The sequence below is a fragment of the Passer montanus genome, unplaced genomic scaffold (assembly GCF_014805655.1).
Source record: "Passer montanus isolate IOZ18808 unplaced genomic scaffold, ASM1480565v1 scaffold38, whole genome shotgun sequence".
Taxonomy (NCBI): domain Eukaryota; kingdom Metazoa; phylum Chordata; class Aves; order Passeriformes; family Passeridae; genus Passer; species Passer montanus.
In genome coordinates this window covers 2728280-2747032 of record NW_024368596.1, presented here as the reverse complement: position 1 = coordinate 2747032, position 18753 = coordinate 2728280, and the positions used below count along the sequence as shown (strand labels likewise).

At 39.3% G+C, this 18753-nt stretch overlaps 1 protein-coding gene across 5 annotated transcripts in view; it reads right to left on the bottom strand.

The window, feature by feature from the left end:
- The window catches only part of AFF2 (AF4/FMR2 family member 2), a 359269-nt gene that overhangs the window by 297227 nt on the left and 43289 nt on the right, over positions 1-18753 (bottom strand). Inside the window, exon 1 of one of the 5 annotated variants that reach the window (XM_039717483.1) lies at positions 3156-3290. The exons of the other annotated variants lie outside the window; for them this stretch is intronic. Coding sequence (XP_039573417.1) covers positions 3156-3178 — 23 coding nt within the window. The 5' untranslated portion in view covers positions 3179-3290. Of the gene's footprint in view, positions 1-3155; positions 3291-18753 lie in introns of those variants that run through there. 5 annotated transcript variants of the gene reach the window in all.

Sequence of the window (18753 nt, the reverse complement as noted above, 5' to 3'; positions counted from 1 at the left end):
ATCAGAAGTAGGCAGAGCAGAAAACATATACAATGTTAAATAGAAGTTATTATTTCTACAGCTACATACTTTGGAGAGCTAAGGATACAAAAATAAAATTCAGGCCCTAACTAGAAGCTGATTCAGTGCATGCAGCATAAAGCCTGTATTCAAACCAGAGGATTTCTTCATTTTTTAGAGCCAAATTACAATTTTTTGCAGCACAGGGTTAACAGCAAAAGTGCTGACACAACACTAAGTGTATAGTGGCGCCTGCAAGCAGCGCTATAATTAATCTAAGTGTACTGTCATTACACTAAACACTGCTTCTGCAGCATCATTCCAAATCATGAGGCTCTTTCTCTGTTTCTCAGATAACATGCAGTTTATTTCCAATCATGTACGTTTCCAGTCGTGGCATGATTTGCTAAAGTAACATTAGGTCTTGAAGCAATATCTTAATCAAATCAGAATCTTCTGTAAAACAAATCTTTGGCTCTTGGAGAATTAGTAACATCTAATGCCTTAGGATAGAGATGTGAAACTGTGAGCTGAAAAATGCACTGCTGGAGACCATACTCAGCCTCTTTGCTTCCAGCCATTTACAAGTACATCTATCTAGCCTCCTACCTACACACCTCCACTTTATATGGTCATAAACCACCAATGCAATATCTAAATTATACCCTGAAAACTGCAGGTTTGAAATGGGTTGTATGGAAATTCACCTCATGTGGTTTATTCATTTCTGCAAGAATACAAAGCTCTGATTCCTTTTGGATGGAACTCATTTAAACAAAGCCCAACAGCAAACACCCATAAATTAAAGCATTATTGGTATTTATGAAAAGACACATGTAAACTGAGTGAATTTTGTGTAAAAGGCTTCAAAACAGGAAAGAAGTGGAATCTGGCATATAAAACACTAATTGCATTCACAAAGTTATTACGTACTTTGTGAATTAATACTTTGAAATACGCATTACAGAGGAAGAAATGAAAATGCATCCTGTCTGGAAACCTGTTTATTCACATGCATTTCAGATTTCTCTCCTAATGCCTCCCACATCCACTGAAGTTATAATGTCTTAATAAACTAAGAAAATATGGGAGCAGAAGGAATTTAAGTATTTCACAATATCTGTCTGAAGCTAGTAATTTATAATGGATATAAATTTATCCAGAATATACTCACTTCACTTCAACAAAAGCTATATTTGAAGCAATTGTCTGCTTCAGTGAGCAAGCTGCTATGATTATGTTTACCAAATTAAAATATATATACCAGAATTATTTATTCTTTAATTTTCATATGCAGGTTACTGATTAAAGACCAAGAATTCTACAGCAGGATTTCTATAGTTATGACTTTACCGTATGATTGGCATGATAAATTCATGCACATCACTTTGGAGAACTCTTAAACTCTTCAGTGTAGAACTGTGTGAATTTATTTACAGAAACTAATAAACACACAGTAAAAGTCAGTGGCCAGATGAGAAGCCATGAAACTGGGCCAGCACTGGCCACTGAGTTGTTCTGCACCTTCACCCTTTCAGAGTTGCAACAGTGAGAATTAGATAAAACATCTTCTGAAGCACCTGTGTTTAAAAGACACAAATACCACCAAGCTATCATTCACACTAAAGGTTGATGTGCTGCAAAGTCAAGTCATATTTTTCCACCAATAAATGTATTTCATCCACTAAACAAAGAGGACTGCAGTACACATTCCTACACACACATACATACTCAGAGAAGCCACAAAATATGCCTGATAACTATTCTACATTTCAAGAGAATAATGATTACAGGCACATGGTCTTAGACCATAGTGTGTCAAAACCTAGAGCAAAGTAATATTAACAAAATAATCATACTTATTATTTTATATCTAAAGATGGCAGTCCAGAAACATTTTAATTTAGCAGCAATTTTGCTCCACTCCTTGTGTTGGCAGTGGCATTCATGCAACTGCACAGGCAGATAGACCAGGAAATTAATCTGGCTGCAAAGCAATTTCCCTCCCTCCCATTCCCACCCCCACAAAAGAGAATGAGCAGGACCATTCAGCTGATCTGATTCACAACATGACATCCTAAAGTCAGCAGCAGCACAAGGCAGACAGAACAAATGCATGGCTGGGGTAACACTGGAAGGCAGGACAGCATTTGTCATGTATGTGTCAGATGTAAAGTCAATGAACAAACACACCTACAACTGACAGTGTCCAGGCTGTGATATTTTAAAGACAATTACATGAATACCCAAGGTTCATTACTCCCTTTGTCTTTTCAAGCTTTCCAACTCTCACCTTTGAAAATCCAAACTACCTCTGGCTCAGACAACCAGACCTGAAACATATCACTGTAACAGCTACCAGCATGAACATGTCCTCTGTGCCAGGCAACAGCAGCACATCAGGCTATTGCCATTGAACTGGAATGGCCAAACTATGCTACAGCCTGAAGACACACCTGTAGTTAGGGAAAATTAAATTTAACATCAACAACACAGACACAGAATCCACCAATTTGCTTGGCAGGGTGATTCTTGGAAGTACAGAGACCACCAGAAAGCTGCTGAGAAAGAACATCCTAGGTCAATGTCCTAAAACATTCAAAAAGAGGAGGCCAAGGGTGTACTGTCCCCCGTTGACTGAAGAAAGGCATCAGCAGCAACAGACAAGGTGGTTAAATTGTGTTCCAGGTGATAGTCCATCACTAGCCACACCTGGTTAACCCTCCACATCACCAGGTCACACGTGTGCCTGAGAGCAGAGGTGAGCACAGCAGATTTTGGGAGCCAGAGACAGCTCCTCAGCTCATGCCTCCACGTTTACTTAATATGGTTCCCATTTTTAACATTCTTTCCTAGGTAGCACGAAAGATCTGCTAAAACCAAAAGCACCCAGCGACAATGGAAGTGCTTGGGATGGAAAGCACCCCACCATGGTGGGGAAGCCACGGTCACCCAGGTTCTGCTGCCCCTCAAAGGCATTCTGTTCACTCCCACAGCACAACCGCAGCTCACATCTGTCTGCCAGGATGAGAAGTAGGAATCCTGGTTATTCTGTCCCATTTTTACCACTTAGAAAACACAAACACTTCCAACCAAAGACCCAACCACCCTCCCCGGGTGAATCCCGGGCCACAAAGCTACAGGATCAGACTTACTTCTGGCGCTGCGACTGCTGCATTTTTGGTTGTGTTGTAGCTCATCTTCAGGCAGGTGCATAGAGACTGGTTCCTCCAGGATACCCTCTTGCTGGCAAGAGCAGCAGCCTCTGTCCTCTCAGGGTGCTGAGAGCCCCAAAGTCATGCTTCCTCTGCCACCAGGTTATTACAGTAAAGCCACAAAGTGCTATTATGGCAGCAATGCTTTCTGAGGGTTTTGCTGCCTTCAAGGAGACAAGATGGGCTCAGATACCTCACATCAGAAGAGGGCTGTAGGCACCAGATCATTAGTGGGCAGATACAACCCTGAGTCAGAGCCGTATGCCAGCCCTAAAAGGCAGGAGCTCAGACATCATCGTGTATCCTGCATTTGCTAGTGGCTAAATCCAGTGATTAGTCAGCACGGAGAGCTGCTGAATCACTCTTCAAAGGCACCTATCTCCCTGCTGACATCAGCGAGGCAGCCACTGACAGCCTGGGCTGCTCTGCTGCCCACAGGACCTGGCACTCAGCTGCACAAGGCCTGAGCTATGGCTCAGAAATCTGATCCCTGACCTGCCACAGTACACTTGCTAATACAGTAATAATATTCACATGCATAGCAAAAAGATGCATGTAATGTTGTATTAGTTGTTCGTATAATTTTTCTGATAATATAATTTGAGATGTAATGCAGTATTTACATTTGGTCTTAACAATTATTAATATATTTCAAAGTCTTTTAAAGTTGTTTTTTTTTTTTTAAATTCAGATTCTATCTCTCATTATTAATTGTTTGGGCATTAATTATTTTAGATTAAATGAATGTAGGCATTGATATTCATAGAAGACAAATTACATACTAAGCAGATGAGACAATTAGCATGAATTACTTCAGTCAGCTTGAAGTCCCCAAAATCTCTTTTTTGATTAAATAAAAAAATTCACAAGATTAATATCATAATTTATTACAGTGATCCTTTAACATTTTACTGACCATGGCAGATTTCACCTGGTTAAATCTGAATTCTGTCAACCCTCATAGTAACAAAACCCAGTCTTAGAGATAAGGTGCTCTCCACAGGGGCCAAACAAAAGCTAATCAATATTTTCTAGCTAAAGGACAATCTCTGAGTCGAGATCTGTGCAAGGAAAATCTTTAGCCAATTCTTAGAGGAAACCAACTACTTAGAAATACATAATAAGCAATTAAACTTATTGCTTCAGAATTTAACAGGAGTTCTAAAGAGTGGCAATTATTTTCCCATGCTAGTGGATGAAAATAAGTGTAAACAGCACTTAAAAATGACGCATGAGACAGAAAATATTTGTGACATAAATCTGAAAAACAAATACAGTAAAACTCCTGTTCCTCAGTGATAAAACTGAACAAAAGGCATGTTGGTGTACAGGGGCTTTGTTCATGACAGAATTTTGGTATTGTTCTAACATCTACATTGACAGAAAATGGCTGTTAAGCCCTGTGTAAAGAGTATATTTAAATTTTTTCTTCTTTTTTGTTTCTTTTTTTATATCTGAAATCAATTAAACAATAATTAAGAATTGATTTTTGAATGCTTAATCCTGTACATTTGTGCAGGGTTGTTTTTTTTTAAGTAGGGTTTTGCTCCTTCTGGGGAGACTTAAATATCATTGAACAAAATCCTCAGGACTTTTCTTACCAAACAGTGGGATTTATAACAGAGAGGCAAATCCTCCTCTCATTTTTTTAGAGGAGTGCTCCTGTCAAAGTCAACGACACTGCAGCATCCTTGAAAAGCAACAGAGCTCACACTGTATCACCCACTGGAGTCAACAGGAGTGCCAGGAGGATGATAAACAGAGCTATGCTTCAGAAGCACTTTAACACCTAAACAGAGACAAATTAGAAACACTTAGGGGAGGTGTGTACAGGAGAGGTTAATACAATTCCATGGAATGTCGCAGTTCGGTTCACATCTCCAATCTGTCCACTCATGGTGTGGCAAAAAGTCAATATATGTATTTCAAGAACCATCAGTAACCTCCCCACTAAATCCTGATTGTACTACGGCCATGGGAGGCTTCCAAAAGATGCAAGTTACATCAAACAGACACATCTAATATGTCTGTGCTTGAAGACTGTGAGAAGGGCCCCATCTGACCACGAGAGGGAGAATTGAATCATACACATTGTTTATTCACAGATATTTCCATCTCAGACCAAGTTCACAAGGAGGGCAGTTCATAACTCCAGTATATTCAGGGGACTCCAGGCACAGCACTGTGATCCCTGCTTGGATGTGCTTGAGGGAAGTGGGAAGAAAACCAAAACCCAGAACCTCCCTTTCATCAAGAGATGTTGAAGCACAGTTAGGAATGCTGGGGTCAACAGGGAAACACCATTTGAACACATACAGGGTATGAGCTCTCCTAAGGATCTTTGGAAAGATTCAGGAGAGCTGTCACAGATTTTTTTCAGATGCAGCCATGCTTTGTGGTTTCCACCTCAAAACAGGATACTGGTGTCTCTCTCCTAGCTATTTCTGAAGTGCCAATGATGCTCCAAAGTCTGTAGGGGTGGCTGGCTAATTTTGATATAGGCTAAACCCAGTGTCTACTGGGTTTAGCCCCTACCACTTCTGCTTGTTTGGATTTTGCCAGTCCTGTTCCTCATATGAAAGACGGGAACAATTATGACCCCAGTCCCCCAAAAACTTCAGAGATCCTGATGACAGTATTTTCAACAAAGAATGTGGACACTGAAACCTGATCTTTTCCTCAAGTCTGCAGACCCAGAGTTTGCTGATAACCCCTTTTCAGGCCCACTGCAAAGTTCATCTATTTTCTGGCTGCAGGAGAAGTCACAAATTGAGGAATGTATTAGGCTGTCGTGAGAGGTTTATGTTTGCTACGTTTATTGCTGCTGATAGCAATAACTAAGAACAGTCCCCACTGTACAGGACTTTGCAGATCTGCAATAAGTTCTTGTGTTCTGGTCAAGTTTCAGTGCTTGGAGAAGTGCAGAGTAATGGATGTAAATAAATAAATTGCAACATGTGGATTTTTTCACCCAGCTTCAAAACACACTCCTATTCTTCATTTTTCAGGATCAACCATTCCTCACACTCACTCCTGAGGATTTGCTTTATTTACAGAAGAACTCATAACCGTATGAAAAATTCTATCTCAAAGCTGTCCAGGGTTATTTGTGACTGGAATAATCACAGACCAGTTATGAGAAATTTGAGGCAGTATTAAGTATAGAGCATGTTTTGTTTGTTGGCCAGGATGTCTGGACCTTTTACTGTACTTGAATATATTATGTAAATCTCCAGCCAGCAAAAGGAGATGGGAAGAAAGCTCTGTTCAAGCAAAGCGTGTCACAGCAGATGTGACTGGGTCCCGACCCTTACATGTGAGCAGACAGATCTGGAAACCCCATCCCAAGCCAACAGCAGTTTTTAACCTACTGATGTTTAATGAACATCTACTTATCTTCAAAACAAAAACACATTATGTACATTCTCCTGCTTTGGAGGCATATAGGTAATTTTTCTCCATTGGATTTTTTTTTCCTTAGAACACAGCTAAAATCTAATTCTACTCACAAAAGCCAGCCTGTGTCTGACATACAACAGCAATATGGGAACACCTGAGCCACATTTCCTATGCCACTGCAGCTGCAACAAAATTAATGAGCTGACCTATCTCAGAAGGGAGTGAAAACAAACTTTTCCTGCACAATAGCAAAAGCTTTGTTCAGAAATAGGTCTAGTTACACTATTTCGTATTACAGAGTTATATATACTTAAGCATAAGAGAGACCATTTTGAAATCCAAGACAGAAAAGCAACTGATGCTAAATTACTAAGCCATGGCTGTACTGAAGCTTGGGAAACCACAGATCACCAGCTCATTTTCCAGTTGTGTGGAGAAACCAGCTGCAATTCCATCATCCTGTGTGATGCCATAAAGCTTCACCTTAAGAACACACAGATGTACTGCACACAGATGATTTGGTAACATAAATGCCCTATAGCACGCATGTGTATACACAGTGCATATATGGATATTATCATAGCACACAAGCAATCCCAGCAGCTAGTGTGTGCACACATTTACTGATACATGAGATCTCTAAAGCCCAAGAACCCTCCCTAGCACACACTCAGGGCCTGTTTATGGACAGTGTGTCCCAGATAAAGGGGCAGGGAATGGCATGGGGGCTGGCACATGCCTGCCCATGTCCCTGGAGCAGGGCATGCAGGACAGGGCTGGAGGGCACTACCACCAATCCACCTCCCTGACCAAAGGGTTTCCCCACAGGCAGAAGGAGAGAGGTCCTGCCCCAGGAACTGCCAGCACTGACACTGCAGAATCACTTTATTATTTAGGTGGGTACTTTCTGGAAGCTCAAGAATCTGCAAAGAAGTTTTAATGAGTTTTGCAAGTCCTGCTGGAAGCAGAGGCTCTCAATGGACCAGTAAAGCTGGCCGGTGATAGTAGAAAATACCAATGCCAGCACTTCTGATAAGCAGGTTAGCCTGCAATGCTTCAGCTGCTATCCTTGGTGTCACTAACTGCTTCATCCTGAGTGTAATTGACTCCAGGGGAAAACAAAAGAGGGGATTTTGTTTTGTTTTGACAAATCCACTGCAAGGCACCACACTAAGGTGCCAAAGGCTACTTTGTATTTACAATGCTGATGATAGGCACAACTCAGAAGTTTCCTGACCTCAAGTACAAACACAACATGAAAGGTGATATATCAAACTGACACTATCACAGCTAGGAAAAAAAAAGAAAAGAAAAACACCTCAGATTTATACCAGGCTTGCCTGCCTAGCATAAATACTAACATCAAGCTTGCAGGCTTTGTTATATCACTGCTTAAAAGTGTGTGATACCGCGCAAGGGCAAAACAGCACAAAACCAAATGGAAAGTGTTTCCAAACATAAACTTAGAGGAAGAAGAGGAAGAAATTTGCTGAACTCAGAAAGGAACTTCAAGTTCACAGAAGTAACAGTGCATTCAGGCCTCCAGTACCTTCCTTCTGTCTTCATGCCTCATCTCACCTCCAACCTGCAGGCTGTGGCATCCCTGTTTATTGCTCCCACACTTTTTTTCCCATACCCTTGTGCATGGGTGAGTCCTAGCCCTGCAACAAAGGGTTTCAAGCCCTTAAATCACACATCTCCCAGAAAGTCTCTCTACCTCAGGCTTCTTTACACTGAGGCATTAATAAAAACACAACTAAAAAGACCAAAACAAAACAGGCTTCCACCCCTAAAAAAAAAAGTTCTTGTTGGTTATCTGGAATCAATGGAGTGATCCCATACTCAGACTGGCACTCACTCCCTCTACATTTGGGGCAGTTTAATTTTTAAGGAAGAGCACTCATGGATTCTGGGCTGTCTCTCAATCAGGTCCAACAGCACAGGCCAGAAGATGCTCACTGTGCTCCAGGACATTCCAGTACAACTGAGGCAAAAGGGAACTCTGTCAATAATAAAAAAAGTAGGGACAGATAAAATAGCACTACACAGCATCTAAATGAAAGTAATAATGAACAGAAAAATTTGCAGTTGTAATTGTATTTAATGTCTAAATGACCCATTTGGAGAGAGACATTAAAATAAGTCACTCACTTTATAAAAGATAAAAGAAAAGCACTGATCATAAGTGTGAACATAGTAAAAGCAGACATGTATAAAATAAAAATTTTTAGTGCTTTATATAACCTTTCATAAAGACTAGACTAATTGTGGATATTTTGAAAATAATAATGTTAATAACACAGAGATAGCATTGCATTTCCTCCGAAGAACATACATTTGAATGACAATATTTATAATATGAGCTCTGTATTGTAATTTAATTTAACCATGAAACCAATTTCTGCCTTCAACATTTTATGTTTTACAGTATGAAACAGAACATTATTTGCTGTAATGTAGTTTATTTAACCTTAACCTGATGTGGTGCAACAGTGAATACAGATACACTCAAAATGTTAATAATATGACACACTGAGCTGATTAAAATTTCAATTGTGTTTCCTCCATCTCCTTTGGAAAGTTAATGAATTAATGAATCTTTAAAGGACAGTCAGGGAGGCCTTAAAAAGAAGATGCCTTTTTGAGTAAGGAGAGAAAGTGGCAGATTACAACTTAATGGCTTCAGAATAATGGTAATTTCCCTATTTTCTTCACTTGCCTTAGCTCAGCTAATGGCTTCATTAGTGTCCACACTCTCAAACGAATAATAGAGGACCATGTCACATCCATCTTAGTCACATCACAATAAAACCGTTAAATACAATTCAGCTACCTGCCTTCTGCCAGTCTGGGCTGCAAGGCAGAATTAGCAGCACAATCAATACGCAATCCTGTTATTAGATTTTTTTTCCTTTAAAAAAGAAGTATATCATCAGGTATAATCATGCAGTGCTATTTAACTGCAGTGCACATTTTATGCTGATTAGATAACTAGAATTACTCAAAATGGACATAAAATGAAGCGGAAAAAAATCTGCTTACTTTACACCTATATATCAAAAAAACTCACCGAAATTCTGGCTCTGTATTTGATAAAACTGATGGGTTACCTCAAAGTCACCACAGATATATCAAATTTTTCATGACATCCCTTCTACCAAATCACTTCACAAACCAAGCTAATTAAGCTGCTAAAAACCTTCTTGGCTTTTGCTACCTCTATCTTGGGAGAAGAGACTCCATTCAACCAATTAAAACTTTTTTGGAAAAAATTCAGTGTAACTGAATATAGCTCCATCAAAAGATATCAAGCCTGATGCAACAAGTTCACAAACTGTTCTTAGCACTGTAAAAACAAACGGGAATTGTGATTTTTTTTAAAATATCTTAAAAGTTTTTCATTTTCCAAGTAGTTGAATTTAAGTTATTTTGTGATCATTAGTTTTAAACTGGATTTAAGCAGCACTGTGCTTTTTTTAAACTCATTATATGGTTTGGCTACTCTGTGCAACATGAAATCTCTGCTCAAGCGTATTTTTCTCATTAGATACATATTTTGCACAACAAATAATATGCAGGCTTTTTAACAACAGTGGTTGAAACATGCACACTTGGCAAATTCTAACACACGAGTACTATTATTCTCTACTTTTTATCTGTGGAACCCAAAGGAGCAAGCTCCAACTTCTACCTTGCTGAACTGCAGCTGGCAGCAACACATAAGTAACAGGAGGAGGAAAATGGTCCGTTTAATATATCAGGAAAATCTCAAATGCTTCAGGCAAGATTCTGTTCTCAGATCCACACCACAGATCCTGACTCCAGCGCTCTGCCCCTTCTTGACCGGAGTATCTAACGCTACCAAAAACTGCTACGGACATGTAGAGGCAGAGCTTTATTGGATCATACCAATCTAAGGCAGGATTTTGCACAAAAGGATTCCTGGACTGATTCCCCAGTTCTCTACATAACCCTGCCATAACCACATCCAACTGACGTCCAGGAAGAAACTGCTTTGTAAATCTCAGCACACATGACGTGCCGGGTACCCGCACTTGTCAGCGGAATAAATTTTTCTGACAACATAAATCTGATCCCACTGAGAAACCTTTTTAAAAATACATTATTGACTGAAAATATTTATATGCACCACTTTTCCTGTTAGCAAAGGTAATATATTAACTGCTTTGCCATTACCGCAAGTAACTGTAGGCCTAAGAGAAAATATTTCTGTATGCACGCTATATATCCATTTCGAATTAAAACTCGATGCCAATATTATACTAAATCACAACGGAAGTCTCAGTCCTAAACAGATCTTGAGTGACACCTGCATTCTAATGGTTTTTTTACAAGCAGTTTGTGAATAATGAGATTTTAATGAGAGGTACTGCTTTCAAAATATGTAGCTATGGGTAAACATGAAATATCCTCTATTTATCATTTCAGTTGTTAGTCATTATTGTACAAAGGATTAAGTGAATTCCAACAGACAGGTAGCAGGGGTACAGAAGACCACCTATTTCTTGTCTGCCATAGGATACTAAAACCTTACGTATAAAAACCAACTCATAAAATACCCACAACCCCAAACCTCTCAGGTTCAGCCACCACTGTGATTCTCAGATCAGTTCACAGCTCACCGGGGAAGGATTCACTCCCACTGTCCAGGTGTGCCACCTTGGCCTGGGCAAATCCCCATCAGAATAAAGGAGAAAAACTCCAAAAATACATTTGCCAGTCTGACCTCAGAATTGACTTCACTACATCATGGCAGGCTGCAACTTTCTCTAATACATGTTAGGGTCCTAACTAGTTCTACGACTGGGCACAGAGAACAGGGCAAAACCGCTGGGTGTCAATTCCAGATGCTGTTCTAACATCAGCATTATAGCATTACCAAGCCCAGACACTCCAGATATCGCACTTATTATCTAACATTAATGGACACCAAATTGCCTATGCTTTAAATTAAAAAAGAAAAAAAATTGAACACATAATTGATGCAAAATATTCAAAATATGCAACAGTAATTTTAACATTTACTTTTACAGACATCCTTAGGAGTTCCAAGTGAACTTTTTCCTGCTCACTGCCCCTTTAAGATTTCTGCATCACCCCCTCTTTCATTTAATTGCTCTAAGAAGAATATTTACTGCAGTTAAAAGATGCAGGAGGGAGATTACAATTTGTAGGTAAGTTAGGCAAGGAAGATACATTTACAACTTTCCTGCTTAAAGTACCACAGAAACCAGTTTTACACAGAGTAGAGGTCCCCTCAGAGTAAGCTTGGTTAGCATGCAAGTACACTATCTGCCTAAACTCTGCTTTTCTGATTAAAGTTTTGTATTTAATTAAAATTGTCTTTAATTAAAATGCAAATATTCTAGGACTTTAACAAGAAATTGTTTACACTAGACTGAGAAACAGCCCTCAAAGGCTTTGGGAAAAAAATAGTTTCAATTGCAAGCTGTATATTCAAACTTCACTGCTCAGTGAAAATGGGTAAAGATCTTTTTTTCTCCTATTGGCTTAATCTTTTTTAAACAAATGGAACGATATCCCAATTTGTATCTAGAATTCACATAGAAAACAATTCCCAAAGTTATTGGCTGTTGAGTAAGTAATTAGGCCAGTTCAAAACATCTATTGTGTTTGAAACAATTCCTTTAGCCAATTTTGCTAGGAAATGATACTGACACCACAAAAGAATTGCCAGTTAAATGAACGACAGCACAGCCCCTTCCCTGAGTGATAAACATGGAGTGCGCCTGTGTGCACGCAAGGATCCATCTGCATTATCCCCTCACCAGAAACATCCTGCTCAGGGTTCAAAAATAGCCATTCTGTTTACAAAAGAGCAGGGTTTAGATACAGCAGATATATAGCCTGCTCATTTCTTTCTTTAAACAAACACAGAAAGACTCTGCACCCCAGGTTTTGATTTAGCACAAGGCAGAGTGTGCTCTGCAGCATCAACAGTCCTTTTCTGGATGAAGTGTTGGGATTCACAGGTGAATTATCCTTATGACCATTTCATAACCATCCTCCACTGGGAATAAAATCGGGCCTTTGTATTTCATCTGACTTAATATCTTGAGAACTTCAATTTTTGTCCAGAGAAACATCGAACTGAGCTCTTAGCACTCTAGTGCAGTAACAAAAACTACAGTTATGCATGGCTTGGAAAGAAATTTACCAAATCCCAAACCTTCCACAAAAAAAAAAAAAAAAAAAAAAAAAAAAAAAAAAAAAAAGTAAACAGTGCTTGGAAGGTTTTATGGTTCATTAGCAAAATAGTGCATTATGCTCATCACCATATCCCTGTTCAAACACTGAAGAGCAGTGATATAAGTTAAATGAGGTAGTAACATTTAAAGTTTGAAAAATCCACTTCCAGAAGTCAGTGGAACAAATCATACATGGGAACTTTCTAACTGGAAGTACTAGCTAGAATAATGGTATGAATATGACCTCTGTGGAAGTAACATAAAGTATCCTCATTCTTGCAGAGAAATTCTTACAAAGACCCACTGGCTATAAATTTGAATTTCCTAAATTCATTGCAGATCTGAGAAACCAAAATGAAATAAATTACCACAGTTTGACATCATCTCCTTCATCACCGTAATTCCAGATTTCAGTATAAAAGCCATTACTTAACTTGCACGCCATAATTTACACACTCTTTTACACAATAATTTTTGATCCAAGAAAAGATTAATTTTCCTTTTATAATTATCTTGTGTCAAAGTCTTTAACCTTTTCATCTGAAAAGCCAGAGCTGGATTCCTTCTGGAAACATATGCCCCTAGTTCAGCTCCTCTCTTTGTGCCAAGGCAGGAAGAGACTGGACACGAGCAGAGAGCACACCAGGGCACCAACAATACCAGCACCCAACTCCCAGCGACAGCTGCCTTCCAAACCCTGTGCAGCAAAACCATCTATTGTAGTGAATAAAACCCGTGTCAGCCCAACGTGAAGTTGTAAGTACAGCATGAGAACCACCTAAACCACAGCGGTGCGCAACTGCTGATTTGCATAATTTATACAAATTAATGTAGATTCAACGATTAGCATTTCAAGAGGGTTTCCTGGTGCCCAGGGAAGGCTGGTGTGAGCCTGGGCAGCCTCACCTGACATGGTGCCCGTGCCACGGGGTCTGTCCACACACAGGCACCCAAACCATGTCCTTCCCACATCACATGGTCGAGGTACTTTGTTCTGGTGCCTCTCCAATGTTATGATAAAGATACAGCAATAGTCCATCTCACTAAAATTCAGACAACTTCACCAGATCCATACACACTTGTCTTTTCAAAATAGCACTTCACAGTCACAGGCAGGAAGCCTGGGCTGGCTCCAGCAACTGTGGGCTCACTTCAGGGTAGGCAGCAGAATAGCCCCCAAAAATACAGGTTTCCTGAAAAAGAGGTGCTCCATCTCCACCCACATTTGGCTCCCCAGTGGACTCCTGTACCAGCAAGGCATCCTCATCATCATTCTTCATCACACACACCTGCCTGTACTTGCATCGCACATTGCCTTCACTTTGGGAACACATCTTTCTGCACCAAGGGCAAGAGGCCACTGTATACAACTACATGGTCTGCGTGGATTTGCTTTCACCTGAAATCGTCCAGTAAAATGAAAAAAAAATATATTTTAAGTGATACAGCAATTATGTTTCCCATTCCTAAAAAACACACCATTCTTTTACAGGGCCATCAATTAGCTCTTACTTCAGGCACCTCTGCTGCCTCAGGAACAGACTGCTCATTTTTAGCCTGTTTCCAATTTACCCACTGGCAGAGGTGCGCAAGAAGTCTCTAGCAATGGAGTTGCAAACCCACGTCAGTATAAATTTCCTTTTTGAGAAGTTTCAATCTTGCTTTATCAGAGACCAGTGCCTGTGCTGAGGAAAGCCTATAATGATTTCTCTTTTTCAGGCTTATTCTAGAATTGCATCTATTTTGGGGTTTTGTTTAGATCTGTCGCAGCTTTCGTCCTGTTGATCATGTTGTTTTTCTAACCCGCCCTGAACATCTGTTGGCTCTTTCTGAGGCTGCATAATCCTGGCTTTTTCTTTCTCTTATGTATTCCACTGCTATCAGCTGGCTGTTATTCTTGGTTTTTATTTTTCAGTGTACATTTTATTTCTTTTAGTTTGGAAAAAAAAATAATATTCTTTTAAAAGCACTGATTCTTTCTGGCCTCATCTTATCCAGCACAACAAATTCATATCCGCCACAGCTTTTGTTTTGTTCAGCTGGTTTGTTCTTTTTTTGTTTCTGCTTGTTTTTCTTCTTAGAAAAAAATGCATCAATATAAAAAAATCAGGTTCCAGCAGACCTAAAGGTGGAGTGAGAAGACGACGAAGGATCTTGTTTTCATAACGATAAAAATCAGTACTTATAAAAGATACGGGGCTGGCAGCCCTGCAGAAAACAGAGCGAACACCGTTTAACCACAAACCAGACACACACACTCTCAGCAGGACCACTGCGAGCACTGAAAGGGGAAACAACAGTCAAGCCTTGGCCTCCTCGCCGGGGCTGCCAGCGAGGGCAATAATTAGTGCCAAGCGTGGGGGTGGGTTTTTCTTGACGCTGACATTGGGAACTGTTTGGAGACTACAATTATTTAGCATAGCCTAACAAACAGTTATCAAATGGCAGCAGCTTCTGGTCACTACCAGGCTGGACTGCATTCAAGCCTAAGAGAGACATGTATCTCCTCAGCCAGCAAGTCTCCCTACCCAGTGATTACAAAACAAGTAAGATTTTGAGGTTGACAAGAGTCCCTTTTAGCAGCATTTGGATTATAAAATTGCTCTGACTCACTGCAGCGTATTGCTCCCTCTTAATTAACAGAGCTGAACTTTGTACATGTCTAGACTTCCTCCTGCAGAATGGCAGATTTTGGACTCCATGAATATCATTTGAAGTCATATTATTTACAGAGCTTTTATTCATTTCAGTCATTTGTTTCAAACATATTTTCCACAGAAAGAAAAAATGCACCAACTGCTGGGCCATTTAATCCAAACTTAACAGTTAAGATGTTTTATTCAGCATTTTAAAAAGGATTGTCTTAGGGAATTTTATGTGCTGCATTTCTAATGTTAACTTTACAGATTGTAAAGTGCCTTGGGATGCACTAGCATGAAAGGCATTAAGGTATTGCAGGATTTAAGCAAATGTGCATTGCACTAAAAAGAACCTTTTATGAAAGCACATACAGATAAAAACCACAGTAAAGCTAGTGTTTATTAAGAGATGCTCAGATTTATTTCTTAAAGCAAAACTATTTTCCTCCTCCACTGGCAAAAATGATTCTTTTCTAAATTAAAAAATTTTCTGCCAGTACTGACATAAAATTGCTGAAATTTTATACTTTATGGAGGAATGTATTTTCCCACTTAAATGTTCAGTCTTAAAAAAACTCAACGGGATTCACATAAAAAGGCATTGGTTTTTTTTTCCTAAAAAGTAGGATTTCTGGTTTGTGGGTGGTCGGTTTTCTCCTACCAGTTATTATGAACAAATTAATTAACTATATTAATTAGCTTGCCTATTGTTACAGGATTTTATGGGTACAAAGAAGGATGAATCATACATTTTGATCCATGCTTCCTATTACTATCAAAAAGTTGCATTTCAAGTACAAGAAAAAGCTTGTACAGCTAAATCCCTTGACACGCCTGGAAATCACAGAGTAGGCTTGTACACCAATCACTTATGAGAGAGGATTTAATGTCAGTGGGTGAAGTTCAACACGGTGAGAAGGAGCAGCATTAACACAGCCAGAGCAGCCTTATCAAGGAGAGGTGGGGTACTGTATCAGGCTTTATCTCCACCCTTTAAGTGGGAGGGTGGATTTGATCTTCACCACCTCCCTCCCTGTTTTCCACCTTTGTAACACCCAAGTACTCCAGCTCTGTGGTCTCAATCCAGAGACTATTACAGCCTGTTAAAAAAGTATCACTCGATTTTAAAAGGATACAGATAAAGCCCAAAGAAAGCGTCATGGATTTCAATACATAGGACTAAATACAAGATCAAAGTTTAAGTGCAGAATATATATAATATTATTCCAAAAAAAAAAAAAAAGTAACACTGCTGAAATTCCTATCATTCTAACATCAGAAGAGAAGCAACAAACAACTTTATAATGCCAGATCCACCTTTTCATTAAAATTACATTAAACATAAAACATGGTGAAGAAAGTTAAAGCAGCCTATGACTTCTACCAAGGAGGGAAGGATTAGTTGTCCTTTGCATTCTAAGTTTGAAAGTTAATATGACAGTCAGAATACCTACTCAGAGCCTCAGATCTTTTTTGAATGATAGGAATATTTTCTCAAAGGCTTTCAGCTACAAAATAGCCCTCAAACAGATTTGTTTCTCTAGAGCACCTGTAATTTAAAAACATTACTGATGAATAAAGCTGAAAGCATTAATTTTATTTATAAGTGAAAAATTTCAGATGACTGCCCTGAAATCCAATAATATTCTGTTTCAAGAAAAATAGTGGAGCTATGTACTCTAATTACAGAGGGTCATAAAAGTGAATTAAAGGAACAAGATACTGTTTTAGCTAATGATGCTTTTTAACTACCTTTCATGCCTTTCAAGTACTATGGCATTTTCAGTTACATATTTGCCACATTTTGTTTTCACACAACTGCTCTTCCCACTCAAGTTCAAAGCAAGATCAACCCATTTAACTTCACCTATACTTGCACTGCAGGCATCGAATACCCATCTCAGCCTGTTCCTCACAGATGCATCTCCTTGTGAAGAAAATCCAGACAATGTATAGTCAGCAAGGTATCCTTTGCCAAGCCACAAAGACCACATCTCAGTAACTCTGAGATGTGGAATAACTCTAAGAAATGGAAATACTAGTGTCTACATATTTTACACCTGGATTCATCCATATTTCTCCAGTGCTTTGTCCATGCATTATTGAAAAGACAGTTTTACTGAGCAACAAGCTACATAGCAGGTTGAAACAATCAATTGTTCTTCCTGTGATAGACTTCAGACTGGAAGAGCTGCACCTTCCAACTCTTGGCTGCTCCCATAAACTACACTTTAAGCCCTGTCAAGATGCTGTTGCAGATCTGGGTCTTCCCAGATATACAATTATAGAGGTTTCTATTTCCTATCTAACAAAGATGTCAACCAAGAAAGGCTGATGGAGACATTTCCCCTGTCACTGGGCCTGCTGACACCCTTGTCACCTGGCTGCCAATTGAAGCATGACTGCAGTTACTTTTACTCTGATGTGGTGTAACGTACAGTTGTTACTACAAATACAGCCCCTTTCTTAAACCCAGCTTTTTATAAACTTTGCACCTGTGCAAGTTCAGAAAAGCAAATCTGGGAGCTCCATGACGAGCAGCCCTGACTCCCAGACTCAATTTGAGTATCACGCTCAAATATCACTGACTGAAACTGCAGCCACATACAGCACCTTTCACCACAACCTCTCTCTTTGTCTATGTGTTTATTTTACTCTAATCACTAAAACATCACAGCACAAAGTGTTATGTTATCTCTGTATCCATCTCAATATCTATAATTACTTTCTCTTTTGTAAAAACTAGGACAGGGAGTTGTAGCCCTCAAAGATTACAGATACCCATCTTCCTAAGTCTGACTAAGCCTAAACACACAACAATTATAAGATGGTAAACAGCAGTAATTGTACACTAAATGTCTTTTTAAAGAGCCAAATGTGCACTTAAAGTTTAACTCCCACTCACTGCTGCTCTAGAACAAACAGTAAATTCGTGAATACAAAACTAAAAAAAAAAAAAAAAGCCCTGCAGCATGTTCCTCAGGCAGGAAGTAATTCTATTTCCCCCTCTCTTTTTTTCAACCTTTGTAGACATAATGCAGGATAGTTTCAATAAAGCACTGCCTGCAGTAAAAGCATGTGATGATCTTGCAATCCAAACTAAAGTGTGATAATTACCCTGCATTAATGGAGAAGGGGACACACAGAGAAATAAACTATCCTCACCCTGCAAAGAAGTGCAGCTGTATTCTAATTTATCAACAGTCAATTTCTTACCTTATGTACTTTCAGACTGGGGGTTTTTATTTGCACCTGTATGTCTCAGTAAAG